Source organism: Porcisia hertigi, chromosome 33 (genome assembly GCF_017918235.1).
Source record: "Porcisia hertigi strain C119 chromosome 33, whole genome shotgun sequence".
Lineage (NCBI taxonomy): Eukaryota > Euglenozoa > Kinetoplastea > Trypanosomatida > Trypanosomatidae > Porcisia > Porcisia hertigi.
In genome coordinates this window covers 328777-351084 of record NC_090592.1, presented here as the reverse complement: position 1 = coordinate 351084, position 22308 = coordinate 328777, and the positions used below count along the sequence as shown (strand labels likewise).

The window sequence follows — 22308 nt, the reverse complement described above, 5'->3', positions numbered from 1 at the left end:
CTTATTTAATACCCAATAGCCGATCTCGTGGCGCATGGCCCCGAATCAGCCGCGGGCCATCGTTAGCCCTCTCTATCCGCTGTTGTGACGCCTTAAGCTCCTGTGCAAAGCTGTAGCGCGCCTTGAGTGCCGCCAGTCGCCGTTGTGCCATGGAATTCGGCTTTGCAGGCAAGCATGTGCCTTTCTCAGGACACCTCGCCCCCGTCTGTGAATCAGCCGCGTTTACTTGAGCGCCCCTGTCAACGCCAACTTCACTTTCCCACCCGACGCCGTCGTCACCGTTGTCTGAGCGAGGTCGATCACCTATCAAGTGCTCTGCTAGAAGCTGGCGCCGCAGCGCGTGCCCGTCCACCGGCTTTGCGTGCCCGCCACCCTTCGCATCTTCGGATGCGTGCAGGTTGTCCCGCAGGCGTTGCAGCCACTCATCGGTGCGCCCACGAAGATGGACCCTGGTGTCCAACTCTGTCTTCGTCACGGCGGGGTGCGTGTGTGCCTCGGAAAAAAACTCCATTGATCCCGGAGGCAGCTTTGTCATTCCCTCCCGCGCCTGTTGCTCTGCGTATTCCGTCAAGTGTACCGCCTCGGATAGGGTCTTCGCCTGCGCCGCTTCGACGGTGGCGAAGAGCACCTCGATGCGGTAGTCCTTGGAGACGCGTGTCGCGTACTCAAAGGCGTGGAATGGCTGATGTGTTTGTTTGTACCCTATCGCGTACTCAGTGAGACACGGCTCAGTGACCACGAAGAGACTGCGGGGAGTGAGATGCAGACGGGGGTACCACGGAGCGTCCTTGTGCTGAAGGTGCAGCACGCTTGTGGAGACCAAGTTCAGCACCCCCACATAGGGCCCGATCGACGGTGGGTGGCGGTGCACTGGGTAGCCACTGAAGGTGCCGACCATCTCGCTGACCTGGCAGACGTTGGGCACTGAAGGGATCAGACCCAGGAAAAAGAAGCGGTGCAGTACCCGCTGCAACGTTCGGCAGCTCGAGAGTGCAAAAGCAAGGGTGTCTTTCCCAGGGATACCAAGCGCTTTCTCATAGAGGTTGACACAGTATCGCGCTTCCTCAGCGACGTAGGCAGCCCTGGGATCCTGTAGGAGGTGCAGCAGCTCCTCGCACATGGTGGCCTCCTCCGCCCTGGTGATTACCCCTTGATATCCAACGAGACCGTCCACAAACAACTTCCGCATGGCATATGTGCTCCGCGGCTGACCCACACTCTCCTGCATTGGAGCCAGCAGCTCCCCCTCTAAAGATGTGGACAATAGTCCCTCATCGTGCTGCCGGCGACGTCGGCGATCATCGAGCACCTCCTGCGGGGCTTGCTCGCTGCCTTCTTGGTGCACACCGAGAGGCTGCAGAGACGCAGCTGACGAGTCGGTCAGGCGATCACCGACGGAGCAGCCGCCAGCTACCATGCTGTGATGTACAGCTACACTCCACGAGTTCGTGCGCTGGCGTGACTCCAAGTCGCCCACGTCGTACATTGTGCTGTAGAGCGCTGAGTCTTTCGGGATGGTTGTCCATCCGGCGTGGCCATGGTACTGATCAGCCGGTAAGCCATTTAGCTCGATGTCGTCTTCGCCGCCGTCAGTGAATTCAACCACGGACGCCGCTTTCGCCTCGAGCGACTCACGCAACTGTTGTTGCCTGGCCTCACGAGATGGACGTGGGGCCTGCCGTGCGTGCTCGTCAATACCTTCGTAAAAACCATAAGAGCGGGGCAACGGTGTGAAAAGCGAGCCGGCGACGGTTTTGTCCACAAAAGAATCTCCTGTACTGTCCGCCGCGCTGCGTCGCTGTCGATACGCCTCACGCTGAGAAACGTAGCCCTCTGAGGAACCATGTACGCCCTCGTTTATGGAAGGCGGCGGCAGTGGGTCGCCGGGTTTGAGGGTTCGACCTGGTGATCGACGGTGGTGGTGGTGGTGGTGTCGTGTGCCACTACAATGAAACTTGCTCTCAGACGAGTAGTGAGTGCGAGGGTTCGGGGTAGCAGCGCCAGCGCTTCCGGCGTTACTATCCTGTGAGCGGCTATAACTCGGAGGAGCCTTTGCCGTCACACGCCGCGCCGGCGCCGCGGGGGAAGTGGGAGGAATGTAAAAAAAGAGACGGCGGGAGAAGCGCAGCCACATCTTGGAAAATCGAAAAACTAGTTTGGGTAATGTGTGTGTCCATGGGTGAGTGCGAGGGGAGGAGGAGGGGGGGAAGGGAGCATTCGAATCCACCGCTCCAGGCGCTTGTACGCAAAACACGAATGCAGTGAGGGTGAATGCGGGTGCAAACTAGGTGTCTAGGGCACATGCCACCCGACAGTTGACAACATCAACAAATAGAAAATGGAGAGAAGAGTGTAGAGTGGCAGCAGGCAAGGGAGGCGCCGAGTTGATGAGCCCCTCCCCCTCTTCCCCCTACACGCACGATCTTCACCCAAGAAGAGCGCCATCCCAGTAGAAGAAGAAAAGGGAGGTGACTACAAGAGACGCCGAACGTCGACAGCGGTCTCAATTTCGACTCCCCCCCCCCCTCCCCCGCGCGCGACGATATCTGTCCATCGACAGCGCCTTGCAGACAACGCGAATTATACGCAGAGGAGGAGGGTGGGGTGGGGTGGGGTGGGGTGGGGGTCTGTTTTGCCTTACTCGGTTCGTTCTTTGCGCTTCTGATGAGCTATAACTGTGCTCCTCCAAGTCCGTAGTACTTGTCTCTCATCATCCCTTCATATAAAAAAAAGGGGGAGTTGGGGAAGGGGGAGAATGGAGGGGCCAAAAACCAAGCACACATACACTCACGGACTCGGAGACAAAGGCGTTGTTCTATGGAGTCCGCATTGCCAGGGAAAGAGGAGTAAAAGGAAAGTGGGGGAAGTGGGGGGGGGGACGGAGGTATCGAATTACTACGTGGAATGTGCGAAGAGAATGCAAAAAGCAAAGAACATGAGAGAAGTCACGAATCGTCGCGGTGCGGGGGGATTGAGGAGGGGTGGGTGGGGAGTGCGAAGGAAAGCGCCCATAGCGGGGAGAGAGGAAGAAAGAAGCTTCGGAGATTGGGGGAAGGAGAAGAAACAGAGAGAGAAGGGGGCCACAGCTGAGGAAGACGTTCAACATGAAGAGGGCAAGCCGAGGAAACGTGCGAAGCACTTCTTTGCCTAAGAAGTGCGCCAAGATCCATAAAAAGATGAAGACGAGAGTGTGACCGCAGAGACCACTTCGGGGGGGGGGGGGCACAGAAAATTTGCGAAAAAAAAGACGAGTCTCAGCGTCAACAACAACGATGGGAAAGAAGCAGTGATAACCACACGATTTAAGAGACTAAGCGGTGCTGAGGTGTAAGTGCGACCTGGGAAGTAAAGAAGAAAGGGAAATAGGGTGGGGGACAGCTCCAGACAGACACGCGCACACACACACAAAAAAAAAGCAAAAAGGAGAGGCAGAGAAAACATGCACCTGGGCTTGGAGCGCAGAAAATTACGTGAAAGAGCAACGTTTACAAGCGGGGACGTTTTTTTTTTCCGTGCGCTATTCCGAATTTACATAACTTGAATACCCCGCACGTTTCTGTAAGACAGATCTGCAGATGCATAAGCAACCAAAGCGAGAGGAGGAGGGGGGGAGAAGAGAATAGGGCACACGAAACGGGAAGGGAAGCCCCCATAGGTGGGCGTGTGGAGAGAAAGAGGGAGATGAACAACAAAAGAGGGAGGAGAAAACCTTTATGCATGTTGAAGCTATCACGTGTATATGCGTGGGTTTGTCGGGTGGGCCTCTTTGGTTAGCATCACTGTATACAAGAGACCAACAATCGCCAAGTAAACGAGCTAGAGGGAAGTGTACGGGTATCATTATATATATACGAAAACGTGAAACTCCGACAAGCTGGTGTTGTGACACACACACCAACAACAAAAAAAAGTAAAATTGAACTCGTCGATCATCAGAGACGTATCGCAAGGTTGTGAGCTTGGAGGATAGCCAGCTTCGCATCCAGCTTCTTCGTGAAGTTGCATCCGCCGATCGTGTGCAGGTTAGGCAGCACCGGCGCTGCAGCGCTCTCAAACTCAGTGTTTGAGCTTTGCCCCGTACACAAGACAACGGAGTCTACGGCCAGCGTCTGCTCTTCTCCGTCTGTATTAACGTAAACGAGGTTCGTGCCGTCAAAGCTCTTGTATGTCACCCCCTCTATCGTCTTGACTTTGTTGAAGCGAATCTCAAGGCGATGGATCCACCCGGTCGTCGGGCCAAGATGGCCACCGAGTTTGCCGCGGGTACGCTGGAACATGGTCACCTCACGGCAGGGCTTCGGAATAGCAGACCTCACGAGACCGCCTGGAGGCGATGAGCCACTACTGCTACTGCCGCATGAGCCGGGGGCTGCGCCAGCCCTCTCTTCATCCTCCATGATACTCGCGCGTTCGATACCCCACTTCCTGCGGAACGCCGTGCTATCGTCCTTTGCGAACCTCGAGTATTGGGCCTCAGCGACCGTTTCCGCCGAGGTGCTCTCTTTGGAGGTGAGAAATTGGGCCATGTCAAAGCCGATGCCACCAGCACCGATGATGGCCACTCGACGCCCCACCTTCTCGGGGTGCAGGATCGCATCGGTGTACGAAAAAACGTTGGGATACTTGTCTATGCCAGCAATGGCGGCACTCGATTTGCCATGCGGATCACACCCGGTAGCCACCACCACCTCGTCGTATCCTCCAGCTGCAACCATCTCCACGGTAGCGTGCGTGTTCAGCTTCAGCGTCACATTCGCATGACCCTTCAGCGTGTTTGTCCAGTAGTCGATGCTGCTCTGGTACTCGTGCTTACCGGGGATGCGCTTCGCCAAGTTGAACTGGCCGCCCACAACAGACTTTGCCTCGTATAGCGTGACGTGATGGCCGCGATCGGCCAGGGTAATCGCCGCGGACGCACCTGCAGGGCCGGCGCCAATGACAGCCACCTTCTTCACAGTGGAAGCGGGTAACGCTGCGCGCTCCGCCTCATGTGCAGCAAGTGGGTTGAGCATACATGACGCCGTCTTCCCAGTGAAGATGTTGTCCAGGCACGCCTGGTTGCAGGCGATACAGACGTTAATGCGATCGACCGCGCCCGACATCATCTTCGCAACAAAGTAAGGATCGCTGAGGAAGGGGCGCGCCATGGCGACGAGATCTGCATCGCCGTCCTCCAGCACTTGCTCCAGAATGTCGGGGTGGTTCAATCGATTCACCGCAACAAGAGGAATGTCAATACCTTTACGACGAAGATACGAGCGTACCGCCGCTGTGGCCCAAGTATACCCTGCGCGCGGCACAGAGGTGGCGATCGTCGGCACACGGGCTTCATGCCAGCCGATACCGCTGTTGATGATGTTCGCCCCACACTTGGATACCCTCTCCGCAAGTTCGAAAACCTCCGCCTGCGTCGATCCGTCCGGTACGAGATCCAGGAGCGACAAGCGAAACATTACAATGAAGTTCGGCCCCGTGACATCCCGCACTGCTCGCACCACCTCCAGTGGAAAGCGAATGCGGTTCTCGAAGCTTCCACCGTAGTCGTCCGTGCGGTGATTCGTGTGTTGGACAATAAACTGATTCAAAAGATAGCCCTCCGAGCCCATAATCTCAACTCCGTCAAACCCCGCCTTTTGAGCGCAGGCGGCGAGACGGGCGAAGTCGTCGACCGTTCGCTGGATAAGTGACACGCTCATCTCCACTGGCACCTTTTGCGTGCGGGAGATGGGACTCAGAATCGGTGACGGCGCCACGCACTGGCTGCCGTCGGCGTAGCGACCAGGGTGCAGCATCTGCAGCAAAATGTGCCCGCCCTCTTCATGCACCGCGTCGGTAACGCACCGCAGAAGATCGGCATCCTGGGGGTCCAGCACCTTCTCACCAGGGTATAGCTGCCCCTCAGCGCTGGGCGAAAACCCACCGGTGATGATGAGTCCCACCTTACCCTTTGCCCTTTCCTTGTAAAAGCGCGCAAGACGCGTGTACCTGATCGCGTCTGTGGGTGAAGCGGAGCGAGTGACGTGTGCAGGGGACTCCAATCCTGTATGCATGCTGCCCATCAGAACGCGATTCCGCAGCGTTGTAAAGCCGAGGTCCAGCGGCTCCAAAACTTTTGCGTACTTCTTCATTTTTTTTATTGTCCGGTGTATAACAAGGAACCGACAACAAGATGCCTCAGTTGCTTATGTGAAGGGAGGGGGGGGCGTTGTTCAGCGAGTACGAAGATCGATGAACAACACGAAAACCAATCAAGTCTGCAGAAACGACGACACCGCAGGATATCAAAGAAAGCGACAGCACGGAAGATGTCACTAAAGGTAATATGGAAAAGAGAGAGACGTATTACAGGGAGAGAGAGGGGGGGGGGACAGGGAAGGAAGATTGGAGGGTACATCCAAAAAAGGAGGAGGCTCTGGGTGTCCAACAGGGGGACAGAGCTCCTTTTGCCTGTTTATGACTCCACAAGACACCACACACACATACACACACACAGCTGCATACATGAACAGTAAGTGTTGAAAGTGGGTTTCCCCGCTGCTGCTCATTCTTTCCCCCTCCAAAACAAGCGGACCAGTTGGCGGGTGTTAGATAATCGTCACCCCCACTCCCTTCGACCCCTTACCTTTGTCTTGGAGGCGAGTGAGCAGCTCTTTAAAGCCTTTGTGCGCGCGTGTGTGTGTGTGTGATGGTGTTAGGAGGGGGGGTGCATCCGTTAAGGAATGCGGAGAAAATGCACCGCACGGAAAGTTATTGAGGGCAGTGCATCATCTCTCCTCACTGTAACTACCTTAACAACCTCCCCTCACCACCACCTGCTCTGCCACTCCTTTCTAGAGCCTTGCGTTCGTGGCCTCTCTCTTTTCGTCCTATTCTGTAGACTTGATTGATTGTTGTTATTTTCTTTGACCATTTGTATAATATCGCTTCATTTCTTTCTTTACGTGTGTATCTGTGTGTGTGTGTGTGTGCGTGTGTGGGTTTGTGCTCAACGACGTGTACCCCCGCCTCGCCACGGGCGTAATAACACCGATACGCGCAGTAAAGAAAAAACTTGCAGGGAAAAAATGAAAAAAAAACATACGCAACTCAGCGCGTGTATAAATGAGTACGTATACATGTACATATACACAATTACGTGTAGGCATGTACCCACAGCAAGTGCGGTGGGATTCGGGGAAGAGGGAGGGGGGCACACCTCCATTCGAAAGAAACGAAAAGTATCCAGAAAACGTCCAGAGCACAGCCAACAATATAGGGAAAAAAAAGAGAGATGGGAATATTGAAAAACATCATCGAAAAGAGAGAGACTGGGGGGAAGGGGGGAGAAAGAAAAAGGGGGTACTGACATGAAGATAGAAAAAAAAATTTTCTTGGCTAACCCAAACACAACCAGTTGTTCCACTTGAAGTTACGCTGCGGAGGAAGCTCGTCGGGTAGTGCACCCTTCCCAGAAAATACGGCGAAGATCAAAGAGAGAGACGCTATGCGATTGCATCGAGGTGAGGGACGGGAAAAGAAGGGTGGGGCCTTCAAACAATAACCAACACAGCCATCCTAATGGCACAACCGCCGTCATCCCCCCCACCCTATATCTCTATCCGCCTCGTCACCTTGGTCACATCGCAACGGAATTGCACCACACCACCACCACCACATCTGTGCTTGAAAGGGGAAAGAGGGTGACGGGGATCAGACGGGTAGAACGTGACTTCGCGGGCAGCTTTCGACGGTGGAACAACAACAAAAAAGAAGGATGTGAGTGGTCGGGGGGAGGGAGCGCACACAATATCAAAGCCAAAGAAAAAGATATGAAAAAAAGAAAAGACGGGGGCAGAGGGACATGTACAGACGCACAGACACCGCGGCAACACCTTGATATGATGCGAAAATGTGGTAGGGACGGTGTGCGCGCGCGCGTGTGTGCATTCGTGGCATAGACTGAGGTACGTGAACATAAATTTGGCCATCACTGTGCGTGCGAGCCAATTGGGTTGTGTGTCAAGAAATAATCCAAGAGGCAGAGAGAGTGGAAACGCGAGCCGTCACGGTCGACCCACGCTCCAACAAAAAAAAAATCAATGCGTCCAAGACAACTTCCCATGAAATGGTTTTGAAGGGGGGAGACTGGGGACACTTGCGCTACGACTTTGGACAGAAACACGCACATACAATGAGCGGTAGGGCCCTTGTACACCAGGACCAGACGAATGGGAGCTTGACTTTTATTGTCAAGGGAGAGAAGAGCCAATGATATCATCAAAAAAAAAGAGAGGTCCACTAAATAGGCTACAACGCTGGTGTGAAGGTGAAAAGTCTGCTGAGACCAAAGCACGTAAACACAGCCATGTTTCCCAGAAACTCCTGCACTTCCAAGACTACATCTGGCCTCGCCTACCACGACACGCATTGCACTCCCTCGCTCACACCCACACCTTTTTAGTAGGCCTCCTCCTCCTCGTCGTACTCACCCTCCTCCTCGGCGGTGGCGTCCTGGTACTGCTGGTACTCGGACACGAGGTCGTTCATGTTGGACTCGGCCTCGGTGAACTCCATCTCGTCCATGCCCTCACCCGTGTACCAGTGGAGGAAGGCCTTGCGGCGGAACATGCCGGTGAACTGCTCACCAACGCGGCGGAACATCTCCTGAATGCAGGTGTTGTTGCCGATGAAGGTGACGGACATCTTGAGGCCCTTGGGCGGGATATCGCAGATGGAAGACTTGATGTTGCTCGGGATCCACTCGATGAAGTAGCTGGAGTTCTTGTTCTGCACGTTCAGCATCTGCTCGTCGACCTCCTTGGTCGACATGCGGCCGCGGAACAACGCAGACGCGGTGAGGTAGCGGCCGTGGCGCGGGTCGGCAGCCTGCATCATGTTCTTGGCGTCGAACATCTGCTGCGTCAGCTCCGCAACGGACAGGCCGCGGTACTGCTGCGAGCCGCGGCTGGTCAGCGGCGCGAAGCCCATCATGAAGAAGTGCAGACGCGGGAACGGCACCAGGTTCACGGCAAGCTTGCGCAGGTCAGAGTTCAGCTGACCAGGGAAGCGCAGGCAGCAGGTCACGCCGGACATCACAGCGGCCACCAGGTGGTTCAGGTCACCGAACGTCGGCGTCGTCAGCTTCAGCGTACGAAAGCAAATGTCGTACAGCGCCTCGTTATCAATGCACATCGACTCGTCGGAGTTCTCCACGAGCTGGTGCACAGATAGGGTTGTGTTGTACGGCTCAACGACGGTATCCGACACGCGGGGGGACGGGATAACGGAGAAGGTCATCATGATCCGGTCCGGGTACTCTTCGCGGAGCTTGGAGATGAGCAGGGTGCCCATGCCGGAGCCCGTGCCGCCACCGAGGGAGTGAGACAGCTGGAAGCCCTGCAGGCAGTCGCAGCTCTCCGCCTCCTTGCGGCACACGTCAAGCACGGAGTCGATCAGCTCCGCGCCCTCGGTGTAGTGGCCCTTGGCCCAGTTGTTGCCAGCGCCGGACTGACCAAAAATGAAGTTGTCCGGGCGGAACAGCTGGCCGTACGGGCCGGCGCGGACGGAGTCCATGGTGCCCGGCTCGAGGTCCATCAGCACCGCGCGGGGCACGTAGCGGCCGCCGGTGGACTCGTCGAAGTAAACGTTGATGCGCTCGAGCTGCAAATCCGAGTCGCCCTGGTACGTGCCAGTCGGGTCAACGCCGTGCTCGTCGCTGATGACCTCCCAGAACTTTGAGCCGATCTGGTTGCCGCACTGGCCGGCCATGCAGGAAACGATCTCGCGCATGATGATTGAGTCGGGTAGGAAACGAGTGGTGTAGAGGTGGTGGTAGAGAGAAAGCGGAGGAGAGCGATTCCTGGGTAAGGTAGATGGGGGGGGGGGGGGAATGTGTGTGTGTGTAACACGAAAGAAGCGGGGGGTGATTTGGGATGTTTTTTTTATGTTGAGTGGAAAGTGGGGGGAGAGGGAGGATCCGTTGATTAAATTGAATTTTGTTTCATATATATTGGGAAAGGCGATAGGGATGCAACGAGGACGACGGGAGAGAGAGAGAACCGATGCTGCTGAAAAGAAATACGCCAAAAGAGACGCTGCGGAGACGCGGGGCTTGGTAGGGCAAGCCATGCGTGCGGGGGGGGCTGATTCACAAACGCATGTGGAGCGATCAGAATTACTCCTGAAATCACCGAGAGGAGGGGGAAATGGTGCACTCGGCGCGGATGGGCGTCAATGACAGGAGGGCACGTGCCTCTCCTTCGTGCCGCGCAGGGGGTGGGAGGGGAGGGGAGGGGAGGGGAGGGGAGGGGGGGGGCGTTTCCAAACCTCCTCCTTCCGCGTGTGGAAGTGTGTATGGGATGGGGAGCTGGGGAATTTGTGAGCAGCGAATTAAGGCAAGTAAAAAAAAACGAACACCACTGCAGAGGAGGAGGGGGAGAGGAGGGGGGCCGATGGTGGTCGCCGTCGGCCTCGTGGTCGTGACGACGGTAATTTGGAATGTGGAGATCGCCAAACGACTTAATGCGCACACTGGCTGTGTGCAAGCGGAAAAAAAAGAGTGACAGAGAGGACAGTGCGCGTTTAACTCGCTTCCGCATGCACGTGCAACAGGCGCTCCAGAGACTTGCACTCAGAGAAATGCTGCGGCATAGTCGTCCTCTTCCTTTTGCTCCACCCCCTTCATTGCAGCGGAGGTGACGTATTTTGGACTCGACACTGCTGTGGCTGAGGTTGCGCACAACGCCCTGTTTCGAAAGCACCTGCGAAGTACTTCCTTCTCCGCATGCCCCAAGCGCCGCTTCCACGCGACTCGCAGCGACACAACCTGCTGGGGCGGGATGCTACTTGGTGACGGGCTTGTCAGCTGCGCAGACGGCAGAACGACACGTAGGGCGGTGACCAGCATCTCCGGTGACGGCATTGACGATGCCGAACACGCACCTGCCTTCGCGAGGGGCACGCGATGAAGAAGGAATTCGTTCACATACGCATTGTAACGGTACAGTGCGCGACACGGAGACTCCGCAGCACCTCGCTGTTCGAGGGAGCACAGCAGCAGGCTCCCCATGCTCTGCAGGAGATCCCTTTTTATGTGAACGCCAGCATCGCTGCTGTTACCGCCACCGTCCAGCGTGGGCGCATCTCTTTGGAGGCGCTGCAAGACCCCTCTGTGGTGCGCAACGTACTGCAGTGCCGCCGATGCAACGCATTCACTGCCGTGGCGGGACACCAAATCCTTGGCTAATCCATGCGTCACACGCCAGCGCCGCACACTCGCCGCCGTCACACCAGAGTGGAAAAGAAACTGCGCCAGCGACGACTCCACAGACCATGGAAACAGCGATCCAGCACGTCGTACGCGACGCGCAAATGCCTCCACCGCATTGCTTGAAAAATGCTCAACATCCCTCGTGCAACCCGTCAATGCAAGCAGCAAGAGCCCCACGAAATATGTGTCGGGGCATGACTGCAGCAAAACAAGGATGATGCGCTCAGTGGTCTGCGGCTGACACAGCACGGCCGCCCCGGGAGTGGCCGCTGCATTCGCTTTTACAAGATTGCAGTGTACCTGCCACACAGACACGCACTTGCTGTAATTTTGCGCCAGTCGTGTCAGCCAAAGACGACCAAGCTCGCCTGGAAGGTGTGCATGGCCCAGTGGGGAAACCAACTCCCGGGCCCTTGTGCTGCTGGCCGAAGCGGACTGCGGCATGACCGTCCAAGAAAGCACTTCCAGCAGCGAATAAAAGATGTGCTGCGCTGCGGGTGTGGCTAGTAGAAGCGTTTGTGCTAACCCACGATGCTCACCGTGGTATGTAGGGGTGCTGCAGTTTTCTGTATCTTGGATTGAGTCCCTGCGGTTTGTCATGGCCCCCTCACCGGTGTCCGCTGCCGTGATGATGTCGCCTTCGAGTTGTGTGGTGTCACAGCTCACGGAGGATCTGACTGCAGCGCGGGACTCCCACAGTGACGCGGACACCAAGGGCACGCCGAGATCCTCCACAGCCGTCGTGCCGGCTGTTACGCCGTCGTCGAAGTCATCGTTCACCTGCAATGTGGTCGTTTCCCAGTCGACAGGAGAGTCGATCCCTTCGACCTCAGCGTCGAGAGAGTCGTCCTCCGTGGCTTCCAGGACGACACCGCTTTCGTATTCGAACGCATCGAGTACACCTTCACTAGAAGCTGCGGCGGGCACGATGGGTAATGCAGTCGTGCCCTCACCCATCAGAGCTGTGTCCAGCTCATCATCAACCACCCCATCGCTGTCGAAGCCGTTTGGCATTCGCGTGTCCTCGCCAGACTCGCGGGCGACCGCGCTCCCGGAGCCCTCAGCCGTGTCCGAGTCACCGTGCCTTTCCACGTGATAGCCCACATATGGGTGAAGGCAGAGAGCTACACGAGCCGTGTCTGGGATGGAGATTGCCAACTGCCAAAGATGCCGCAGAATTTCATCCAATCGAGACGCCACTTCTGTGAAACTGTTGGCGACATCAGCGGCGTCGATGCCCGTTTCGTTTGCAGCGTGGGCGGAAGAGGACCGCCCTTTGTGCTGTCCGACCTCTGCTGCGTCAAAAGAAGCGTCGGCGGACGTGCTCGGTGGGGTGAAGGCAAGGAACCGCTGCTGGTTTCTCTCCAGTACACACCACGCAAGAGAACCGCTGCCGTACACCGCCACCTCTGTCCCCACTGCCTTCTCCAGAGCGGAGACCGGTAGTCCAGACCATAGCAACGCATTCAGAAGACGCTGCCGTCCTCGTGGGGGAGGAAGACCGTCTAGTGCGCTCTGCAGTTCTTCGTTATTTAAAAGTGCCAATGCGCCGCTTCTCCCTGACACCGCTGCCGCATAAACACGCAACTTACGCAGGTACACGGCAACAACGGGATGACACACACGTAAAACGTCATCCACCACGCAGCTGACAAGACCAGGGCTACCGCTTGACGCAGCGTTTGCGCAGTCACCGGACAGTGTCACCACCTGGAGGAAGCGGAGAAACACCATCAACGACGGGTTCCCTTGAGGTCTCAACAGCGCCGCCTCTGCTGGCGGTCCGCCGCCATGACTGCCGTGTTGCCCCTCTCTGAAGCTGGCCGCTGATGTGATCGGCTCGTTAGGGGAGGTCTCCACGTCAGGTACCAATACCGGCAGTGTCGCGTATCGCCGAAAGACTTCGATGGAAACCGTCACCACCTCATCAGACAGCTCTGCGCAGGAGGTGAGATGGGCCCATGCTTGAGCGAGTGCGGCGGCGGAGTTCAAGTGCAGCGGTAATGCAGGAGACGGGGAGCTGGCGAATGAGGGAAGAGACATGACTTTTGCACGTCTCCCTCCTCCATGTCGCGAGTGTCCGGGGGATACGACGGCTCTCGAGTATTTAAGACCGTCGTCGCCCACCAAAGTGTCGGTTACAGCAGTCGAAAGAAGAAAAGCGGTCCGCTGACACCTCTCTGCCCGCGGGCACAGCGAACCTGCACGCGCGACGCCGCCCTCATCTGTGCAGCTCAGCTGAGTCGCTACCTGGGCAAGATCAGCGGTGAACGCTCCAGAGGCGGTCCAAGTTGCGAGTGTTCTCAGCCAGGCCGCCATAGTCTCAGCTTTGCCAGCATTGGTCACGCGGTAGGTGCTGTAGTAAAGTGACGGCCCCGCGCAAACTCCCTCGAGCGCAAGCAGCGTCCACATAACCGTCACTGTGTTGCCCGAGTGAAAGACGTTGGGAAACGTATCGCACATCGAGTGAAACAGAAGACACCAGAGCCGTGCAGGAGTCGCCGGCTGGCGAGCTATGTCGCGTTGAAGCATCCCAGCCTCCTCGAAACAGGCAGACACGCGCGCGAAGACCAGCCCCACCCAACCAGGCATGTCTTGAAGCGCTGTCGCGTTGGAGACCTCGAGAAGACGCTCACCATCTCTGTACGGCGCATCCGCAGAGTGGGTCAGCAAGGCGCGCATAATCGGCTTGTAGAAGTGCTCACGAATGTAAGCTAGGGACATACCTTTCCCTGACATCACTACAGTCGACTCCTCCGTGCCACCGCCGCCGGCCCCAGAGGGGGTCGCCGACTGCGCTCCACCAGGCCCACCTTGAGCACCCACTGCACTCGCACGCCTCAGCGCGAGCAGGTGACCACGCACTTGCGACACCGCCGCAACAGCTGCTGTCAGTACCGCCCAGTCTTCGACTTTCTCCCTCGGCGCGGAGGGCAGCAGCGCGTGGGCAGCAGCGGCTTCGCCAGAGCGATGGAGCGTGTGCACAACCGATGTCGTTGGGTGCGAAGAAGCGCGACCGCATATCACTGGCCACAACCAGTCCTGGCAAAGCTGAAGAGCAACCTCTCTACCGCGGCGGGCAGCAGCGCTTATAGGCGTGCGCTTTGTGAGGTGGGTTGACGAGCTTGACGCGCCGCTATCCTCTGAGGCCGCGGGGTCGGATGTGGCCACCGCCAAAGCCACCTCCAACACACGCGGAAACAACGGGCATGTGGTTAGGTTTTTCCTCTGCTGCACATTGGCCAAGTGCGCGCGGAGTGCATCTTGGTATGCTGGAGGGAAGACAGCTGACGGACAGAGAAGACCACCGTCGCGGAGTACAGTGCGGCGACGTTCATGTTGCTGCAGCTGTTGTTCAGACAGGGGACGGGTACACTTGTCGGTGCTACCAACGCCAAAGTGATGGTGAAGGTAGCGTCGCAGGTGCTGCTCCACCGAGTGAGGTCTTTTTGATTCACCCAGAGATTGAGGTGGTGACGATCCTGCTTGCCTGCCATCCCCATGGCGTCCTGGAAGAGTTGCCTCAACAAGTGACTCCTGGTATCGCAAAAACTGCAGTGTAGGCGGTGGCAGTCGAGCCGCAGCCAGGGATAGCTCAACTGGCATCTGATCAGGGTTAGCCCACCACCACAGCATTACAAATTCGAGCCCAAAGACCTGCGCTGTGATATCGGATGGGTGGTGACGCGCCATGTGCTGCTCCCAGTGGATATGCAGTGTGTAGGCAGACGCGCAGAGAAGTGCGCGCATTCCGCGTTCCAGTCTCCGTCGAAGTCTTTTCGGTTGCCGGGAATAGTCGTAAGGGTAGAAGCACTGCAGCTCACACGGGGGTGCACCGGGTGCCGCCACGTCGCTGTCCTTCATAGCGGCCAAGTCGCAGTACTGCGAAAGAAACGCCTGCTCCAGCATAGAGCGCCGAAACGTGACGACAGGCTTGAGAGAACCCCCGGTCGACTCACCTCTGACATGACACTGCTGCTCACAGAGTAACATGTCCTGCAGAACCGCCTCCATATCCCTCAATGCCGCTGAGAGCGGCATCAGCTGCCACTGAGAGCCACTCTCGAGAGCGGCGTCAGTGGCTACTTGCTCAGGCCGGAGGAATGTCTCTGGACGACGAGTAGTCGCGTACAAAGCAGCTTCCTTGACGTCGTCGAAAATGTGGTGCAAAAACATGTCCTGTGAGCCCGCGAAGTCGCCTGCCGAAGGGGACCCTACTGTAGATGATAAATCTCGTTTCGAGGTACTGCCACCCTCGCGGAGGGGGGTGTCATCAACTGCGCTGCTGGGGAATACGTCCCGTAGCCCGACGAGGTACTCCGTCCACGCGGATAGATTAGCCGACCGCTGCAGCCGGGGTGTGCAGCCGCCTTCCTTCGGAGGGTCATCCGCTGCAGCACGTGCAAAGGCAAGGGTGAAGCTCTCCCGCGTGGTTTTCGAGCACACTGCCGTCGTCGTGTCATGTAAAGGCGCGGTGCTATCAAGAAGAATGGAAGATGGAGACAAGCCCGTGAAACAGGACGCATAGGATCGCCGCTGGGTCCGACAACTGAGCGCGGTTGAGGAGCAGCACTCCACCCACCTGATCCACATTCGCTGCAGACAACGCTGCTGTAAGGCTGGCACAGAAGCACTAGAAGCCATCCCTCTCCTAGTATTAGAGTGTCAATGATCAAGCGCTGGGTCGCGGGTCTGAGTCGCTGAGCGAGCGTCCCAAGACAAGTGAAGCGATTAAGGACACGAAAGGCAGTCGATCAGCGTCAGTATTACACACAGATGAAAAATGTACAGATATAGATATATAAGAAGTGACGTACACGTTACCCGTGAGGTGGCCTCAAGTCCGTTTAAAAGTATTTTGCGGTGTGTGCTGCTCAGTGAAATGCAGCCAGTGCACATTGTTTTCTGATGAGCAAAACCAATGGCCGCTCCCCCTCCCTCCCTCCCTCCCCCCCCCCTTGCCGAATCCAAGAGCACCGCCAAAGGCGTCCGTTATCAAGCATGAAGGAAATGGAAGTAGAACGGAAAGTGGCTCAGCTGAGGAACCACTGCGCTCTCCGTTCTCCGGATGCGCTGTGCGCGAAGGCAATGATCACCTATTATGGTGATAGGTGACGTCCACATATACTTGATGACTTGCACGAGGAATAATGGATGCGTGTGTGTGTGTGTGTGTGTGTGTGTTTGGAAAACCATGGCCCATCAGACAAATCGCAAAGAATGAGCGGGGCGAAGAGAGGGAAGGAGGAGTAAAGGTGGAGCGCGGAAGGTGGGGAGGTGGGAGCAGCGATACGAGCACGGCCGCTTTTCATGAACGCCGGAGAAAGGACCCACCCGGAGATGCGCTTCCCCCTCTCCGGGAGGGGGAGGGGAGAGAGCCAAACGACACGCCTTCCAATGAGTAGAGAAATGACGACGACAAAATGCAGAAGAGCAACCAAGGAAAAAAAAACCCAGTATGGATGTAGGCAGGAGCGCCTACAGGGCACTTGATTAACCCCTTGAGCCACAATTTTTTTTGCCTTTCAAGGTGTCGACATTCACAGCACAAAATGAGCCAAACGTCACATTTTGCCGCCACACCCTGAGACCTGTTGGAGGGGGGGGGGGGGGCGAAGTGCGTTACATACGCTTCACCTCATCGGTCGAGTCCGTCAGGTCAGCAAGGCCTTTGCATGACACTCCGCACTCCCGCTTCGTTGGTCGCCACCATAAGTGCTAGTCACCACATCAAGGACCACCCATGAGGGGGGGGGTCTTATGCAGACTCTCTGACCAGTACACAGTGGGAGGATCGAAAGTGAGGCGCATCCATGTCACGCTGGGGACTTGAACTCAAAAGATCGACAATACACACTTTGTCCACCCCCGCCAGATATGTTCCCCCCCCCCCTCCCCCCGACGCAACATCTCAGAAGAAACTTATCGCCAACATCCATGGCGATAGATTGCACCAACCTCCTCAAGTAATCGGATCTCAACCGTGTCAGCATCAAAAATGATTCAGCATGGATGAAGAAATGAGTTTTGCTTGGATTTTCCCACAACCAGAGTTGGCATTGGACCGCGTATATACCGCCTCTCCCCTCCTCCTCCGCTCCCCCCCCCTGCCAACACAGACACAGAGAGAGAGACTTATATACGCTATTGGTGGTACACGCACGCAGAGCGCGTTCAGGTAGCCATCCTCGAACCCCCGTAGCTCGTTTTTGGAGGTATTCGAGAAGCGATCACTGCGGAGTTCATCTCACATTTATGTTCATAAATTCGTGGCACCGCGCAACTCTACAACGGGTTCGTCGCTCGTCGAGTGGATGCCGCCGATGAGGTGCGCTTCAGTCGAACCGAGTCTCGGCCATTATCAGCTCCTCGAATCACTCCGTTGGACATGACACAGCTGCAGCGGCTGTCTCGAATAGTGCGCGCCGAGGATCCCCTCGGCAGGGACGCCGGAGCCGCCCCTGCGACCCCCTCCTTCCCTGGGATGGACAGCCGTGAAGCAGCTGTTGAACCCCCCTCCTTTATCGTGGGGCCCCCGCAAGGGGACACAAAGTCCCCAGAACCAGTGTGAAGCGCTCTTGATGCAGGTCCTGCCGGGACCACTGTAGTAGGCGTAGCGACAGTGACTGGTCGCGCCGAGGTAGACGACGTAATCGGTGAAGTACACCGGCTTCGATCTGGGCGAACAGCAAGTGCAGAGCTGACGGCACGCGTTGCCCGAGCGCCCGTTTGCTCAGCTGACGCCAGCGGTGGTGGGAGGGCAGCGGCGATGAGGGCGGGTTCTGTGGCTTGCAGGTGCATCATCACTTCGTCTGTGAGCTGGAAGCGAAGGAAGTTCGAGAATGGCAAGATAAGGTGGTGGTGTTGTAGGAACTCCGCAATATGTGGTGCACGACGGTCCATGGCGCTGAGTGGGCGAGGAGCGTGACGCGGCGATGAGCCGATCCCTGATCCAGAAGGAGAAGACGACTGGCGCGGTGTGGGCGCTTCGGTTTCGGAAGTAGCACCCTGTAGAGAAACACCACCGTCAAGAGAATCGTGGCTGGAGCCTCCGCCACGAAGGGCTGGGCCGTTGTGGAGAGTCGATGATGCCATACCTTCACCTCTCCCTCCGTGGGCAAGCGACGGCGTCGAGTTTGGCAACACCAAACCATCAGCACCCGCCTCGGCAGGCACACCGACACGGAAACCATTTGCGTCTTCGCCCCGCGCGTGTGACGCGACATCGCGATGCGTCGGACGTTCAGCGCTCTCCCGCAGCGCACCGGCGCTGTGCATTATGTACTGCTGCGTCGCCAGCGTTGCCTTCATACCACGGACCCAGTCTAGAAGCACCTCACGCACGAGGAACAGTTGACGGTCGAGGCGGTTGCGCACGAAGCTTGTGACGAGGATCGCGTTCTTGCGATTACGAATAACGGAGTCGACCGAGTTCTCGATGATGACTACACGGTCCATATTCCTGCCGAGGCGGCTCAGCTCCTTTGTGTAAGATAGGTCACGAAACCACCGCGCGTCGCGATAAATGGCTTCGTCGAAGATCTTGTTCAGTGGGTCAATCTGGCGCACTGCGCGTCGGGCCAGGCTCTCCTCGCTCGCTGTCCAGAGCACCAGCTCCAGTCGAAGAGGGTTTGCATCATTTGCCGTTGCAGGGCGCGCTTCACCAGTGCTGCAGACGCCAGTCGAAGGGGTTGCGCATGAAATGCTGGACGCGTTGTCGCCTGACGTGGCAACAGTGCCGCTGAGATCGGAGCTTCTGGTGCGGTGGTGGCCATTAGCTAATTGTCTCTGTGCAACTCGCGAGCGGTAGAGAGGTGTCATACCCATCCGGGACATCGCCTCGTCGTACAGACGATTCGAGACGCGCTGGTTGCGGGCGTTGGTATGGATAAGCTTGTATCGAGGCGACGGGCAAAGGCGGCGCAGCGTGTGCAGTAGCAGCTCTGCACCAGGGCGGAGAATGGGCCCTGTGGTGTACCGATTGTTGCAAAGCGTTTCATCGAGGTCAAAGACAACAGTAATAGTGTTTGCCGCCTCCTGTGCCGAGAAGAGCGCAGGAAGAAGATCCTCTGATGCCACAGCAGAGACCTTCTGTGGAGATGGGCCACCGCCACTCGATGATCCACAGGCGACATCTCCTCGCCGGAGAACCGTGTGTGATACGAACTCTGTCCCACCGCCGGTCATTACGGTGAGACAAGACGATCGCCGTCTAGAGTCTCGACCGGTACCGAAAGACTCAACCGCAGGTGTAGTAACGCGGCCGCTACGCGCCGCGGTCGGTAGGAATTGGGACGCGCCACCTAGCGCACTGCAAGAGAGGACGCGCATGAATTTGGCGCCGCTAGCGCCCTCGCTGGCAGCTCGTCCACGAGACGTCGACCGCATCACACCGGCAACGCTGCTCACGGAGCCCGTCTCGATGCCGTTTGTACGCCATGGGCTCCGCATCACTGTCCGGCTTGCCTCTGGTGGCTTCGCGCCGGACGGGGAATCAGCGGATTTAGCCGGCCCTCGCTGCAGCGCAACCGACCCAATGGTGCCGCTCCTCTCCATGGCCGCAACAGAAACTCTTCCGGCATCTCCCAGGGGCGGCTTTCCCTCACATCCGACGCAGCTGCCTCGCGCGGTGGGCGTTGTGAACGAAGTTGACGGTGAGGCAACCACAGGCGGCGACTGTTCCTTAAAAGATTCTGAAACCAGCGCCGCATCCACTTCATCCTCGGCGTTGCGCGTGGTGTCCCCGGCAAGACTCTGTTGCTCGTTCCTGTCGACATTCTCTTGCTCCCCCGCTCCTACTAGCGTCTCTGTCGAGCACAGCAAGTCTACATTCTCGGGCTGAGACGCCTGAGTGGCGATACGCAGCAGCTCCACGTCGAGTTTTTGATCCTCTTCAAGGCGGCGGCAAGGACGTGGCGTGACGGACGCGTGTCCAGTCGTGGCGGTTGCGCGAAAAGATTCACATGAGCTCCCGAGCATCTTTTTGACCTCGGTCTCCTCGCGAGTGACGCTGTGCTCCTCTGCGGAGTTTGTCAAAGCGCTAAATTCGTCCGCCTCTGGCCCAGTCGTTGCCCTTGTGTTGTTTGTCAACTCATGTCCATAAAACGCATCCTCGGATTGATGGCTATCGTGTGACAGCTCATCTGCACCAGACACCTCCTCTCCCCGCGGTGGCACGACCTGAATCTCGCCAGCAAGCGATGCACTGCTGTTCTGCGAGGGGGGAAACCAGGTGCCATGTTGCACTGGTAGTAGCCCCTCCGAAGCGGTCGATACGGTAGAACTCACGACAGCGGCCAGCTCCAGGTGTCGCATCGGTGCCGGCTGCATCGGTGCACTTCCTCCTCCGACGACGACTTCCTCCTCCTCTTCAATGTCGCTGACTACGCGATGTCTAGAAGACGATGCAGGCTCTGCGGCGCCGACTGAAGACGGTGGGGTGGTGGCAGACGCGCCTCGGCTGTCTTGAGACAGATGCGCCGCATCCGTTGAGGCCTGAGAGGCGCCAGGAATGCTAATCTTTTCCGCCAGCGGCTCCTCTTGGGCAGAAGTGGAAGAGGACATCACAGCGTCAACAGATGGAGACTTCGCCGCTGATGACGAGCGGTGCACCACGCATGCGCCCCTTTCCGAGATGAGAGGGGAATCGCTTCGGAGCTGCGGCTGCAAGGCGCTAGGTATGACCCATACCGCCTGGGCGCCGGCGCTTGCTGTGGACAAATTCAACTGAGATGTGTCCAGCACGGATATGCAGCGATCTCCCGACTCGCTCGGAGGAACTGACCGCAGTGGTGTCTGCAGTGCAGACGGAAAGAACGTGGACTGTGAAAGACTGCGCACCTGCGTCGATTGTTTATCCGAGTGCTGCGATGGCAGTGGCGCATGAATCAGCACCACCGATCTACTAGCCTCCTCACCAGCGTTCGTAGCGATGCCCAGCTGCTCCCCCGATGAACGCGAAGAGGGACGGTGAGGGACCGTAGGCGGTAGAGCCACCACGGGCACAGCGTCAGCTCCTCCACCTGGAGCGCTGGCGACGCTGGACTCTCGCATGACCCGGCGCCAGCGCCTTACGCTGTCGATGTGCGGAGCGGGGTCTGTAATGCGGGAATGAAAAACTAAACTCGGAGCTGAGTCGGCCGCAGACACTACAGGAAGTAAAACAGATGCCTCCGAAGGTACCTCAGAGGCTTTGTCGGCTTCCTGGTCTCCACCAACCTGAGTTGCACTGAGTGTCCCTACCTTTTCCCCTGATGAAGTGCTTTCAGGCGTTCGAATGCAGCCACGTGAATCCACGCGACTGTTGGGAATGTCATGCACCTTCTTCTCCTTTTCATCCGTTCTCTTGTGCAGCACTCCCTCGGTCGGCGGGGCCGCTAGCCCAGTGGCAATGCTGTTCTCGGAGACCACGGCGTCTGTCACAGGCACCAAAAATAGCGTAGGCAGGGGATCAAGAGCGAGCAGTTCAGGTGTTAGTGCTGCCGTGTCGGCCCGACTCCCCGTGGTTGATCGGCCAGACTGCGTTGTCCTGCGAGACACCGGCGTGGAGAGGCGATGGGGTCGTATCCGCTGCGTTGTGTGGCGCGCAATCAACGCTGCAGATGCCGCAGAGCTCTGTCGCCCGCGCTCAGAAGAGCGTGCTGAACCGAGGGAAAAGATACTCGATCTGGCGCGCTCATCCAAGACCCCGTGTGCTTCTCTTGAGGTCCGGAAAGAAGAATTCGCTGCGACTGCTTTCAGACTGACCGAGGAGGCGCAGCGAGTATATGCCTTCCCGAGAGTTGCTTTTCTGGCCGAGTCATCTACCGTGTCGCTTCCTGCTCTTGTTGAACCTCTCGGTTTGGGGTGATCGGTGGCGTAGACATGCCCTCTTGCACCACGAGATGACGATACTCCAGTGCTACGCGTGGTGAAGTGCAACAACGGCTCAATCGTAGTAGGGTCACATGACGGGCTAGTGAGAGAATGACGCTTGCTCGCGACAGAAAGCCGCTGTGGTCGGTTGGAGCTGAGCATACTAACACTTTCACCGCCGTCGCTTTTTCGGTGAGAACTAAGCG

At 57.4% G+C, this 22308-nt stretch overlaps 5 protein-coding genes across 5 annotated transcripts; all 5 read right to left on the bottom strand.

Moving 5' to 3' along the window:
* Position 1: 1 nt before the first annotated feature.
* JKF63_02097 (uncharacterized protein) lies at positions 2 to 2134 on the bottom strand (the record flags this gene model as incomplete). The annotated part of the gene is made up of 1 exon (XM_067898139.1): positions 2 to 2134. The coding sequence occupies one exon, from the start codon at positions 2132 to 2134 to the stop codon at positions 2 to 4; it is 2133 nt and encodes a 710-aa protein (XP_067754296.1).
* Positions 2135 to 3932: 1798 nt separating this feature from the next.
* On the bottom strand, positions 3933 to 6128 carry JKF63_02096 (uncharacterized protein; the record flags this gene model as incomplete). The annotated part of the gene is made up of 1 exon (XM_067898138.1): positions 3933 to 6128. The coding sequence occupies one exon, from the start codon at positions 6126 to 6128 to the stop codon at positions 3933 to 3935; it is 2196 nt and encodes a 731-aa protein (XP_067754295.1).
* A 2308-nt stretch (positions 6129 to 8436) lies between these two features.
* Positions 8437 to 9768, bottom strand: JKF63_02095 (uncharacterized protein; the record flags this gene model as incomplete). Its single annotated transcript, XM_067898137.1, has 1 exon — positions 8437 to 9768. The coding sequence occupies one exon, from the start codon at positions 9766 to 9768 to the stop codon at positions 8437 to 8439; it is 1332 nt and encodes a 443-aa protein (XP_067754294.1).
* An 841-nt stretch (positions 9769 to 10609) lies between these two features.
* Positions 10610 to 15892, bottom strand: JKF63_02094 (uncharacterized protein; the record flags this gene model as incomplete). The annotated part of the gene is made up of 1 exon (XM_067898136.1): positions 10610 to 15892. One exon carries the CDS (start codon positions 15890 to 15892, stop codon positions 10610 to 10612), a length of 5283 nt encoding a protein of 1760 aa, XP_067754293.1.
* A 1641-nt stretch (positions 15893 to 17533) lies between these two features.
* On the bottom strand, positions 17534 to 21301 carry JKF63_02093 (uncharacterized protein; the record flags this gene model as incomplete). The annotated part of the gene is made up of 1 exon (XM_067898135.1): positions 17534 to 21301. The coding sequence occupies one exon, from the start codon at positions 21299 to 21301 to the stop codon at positions 17534 to 17536; it is 3768 nt and encodes a 1255-aa protein (XP_067754292.1).
* Between the last annotated feature and the right edge of the window lie 1007 nt (positions 21302 to 22308).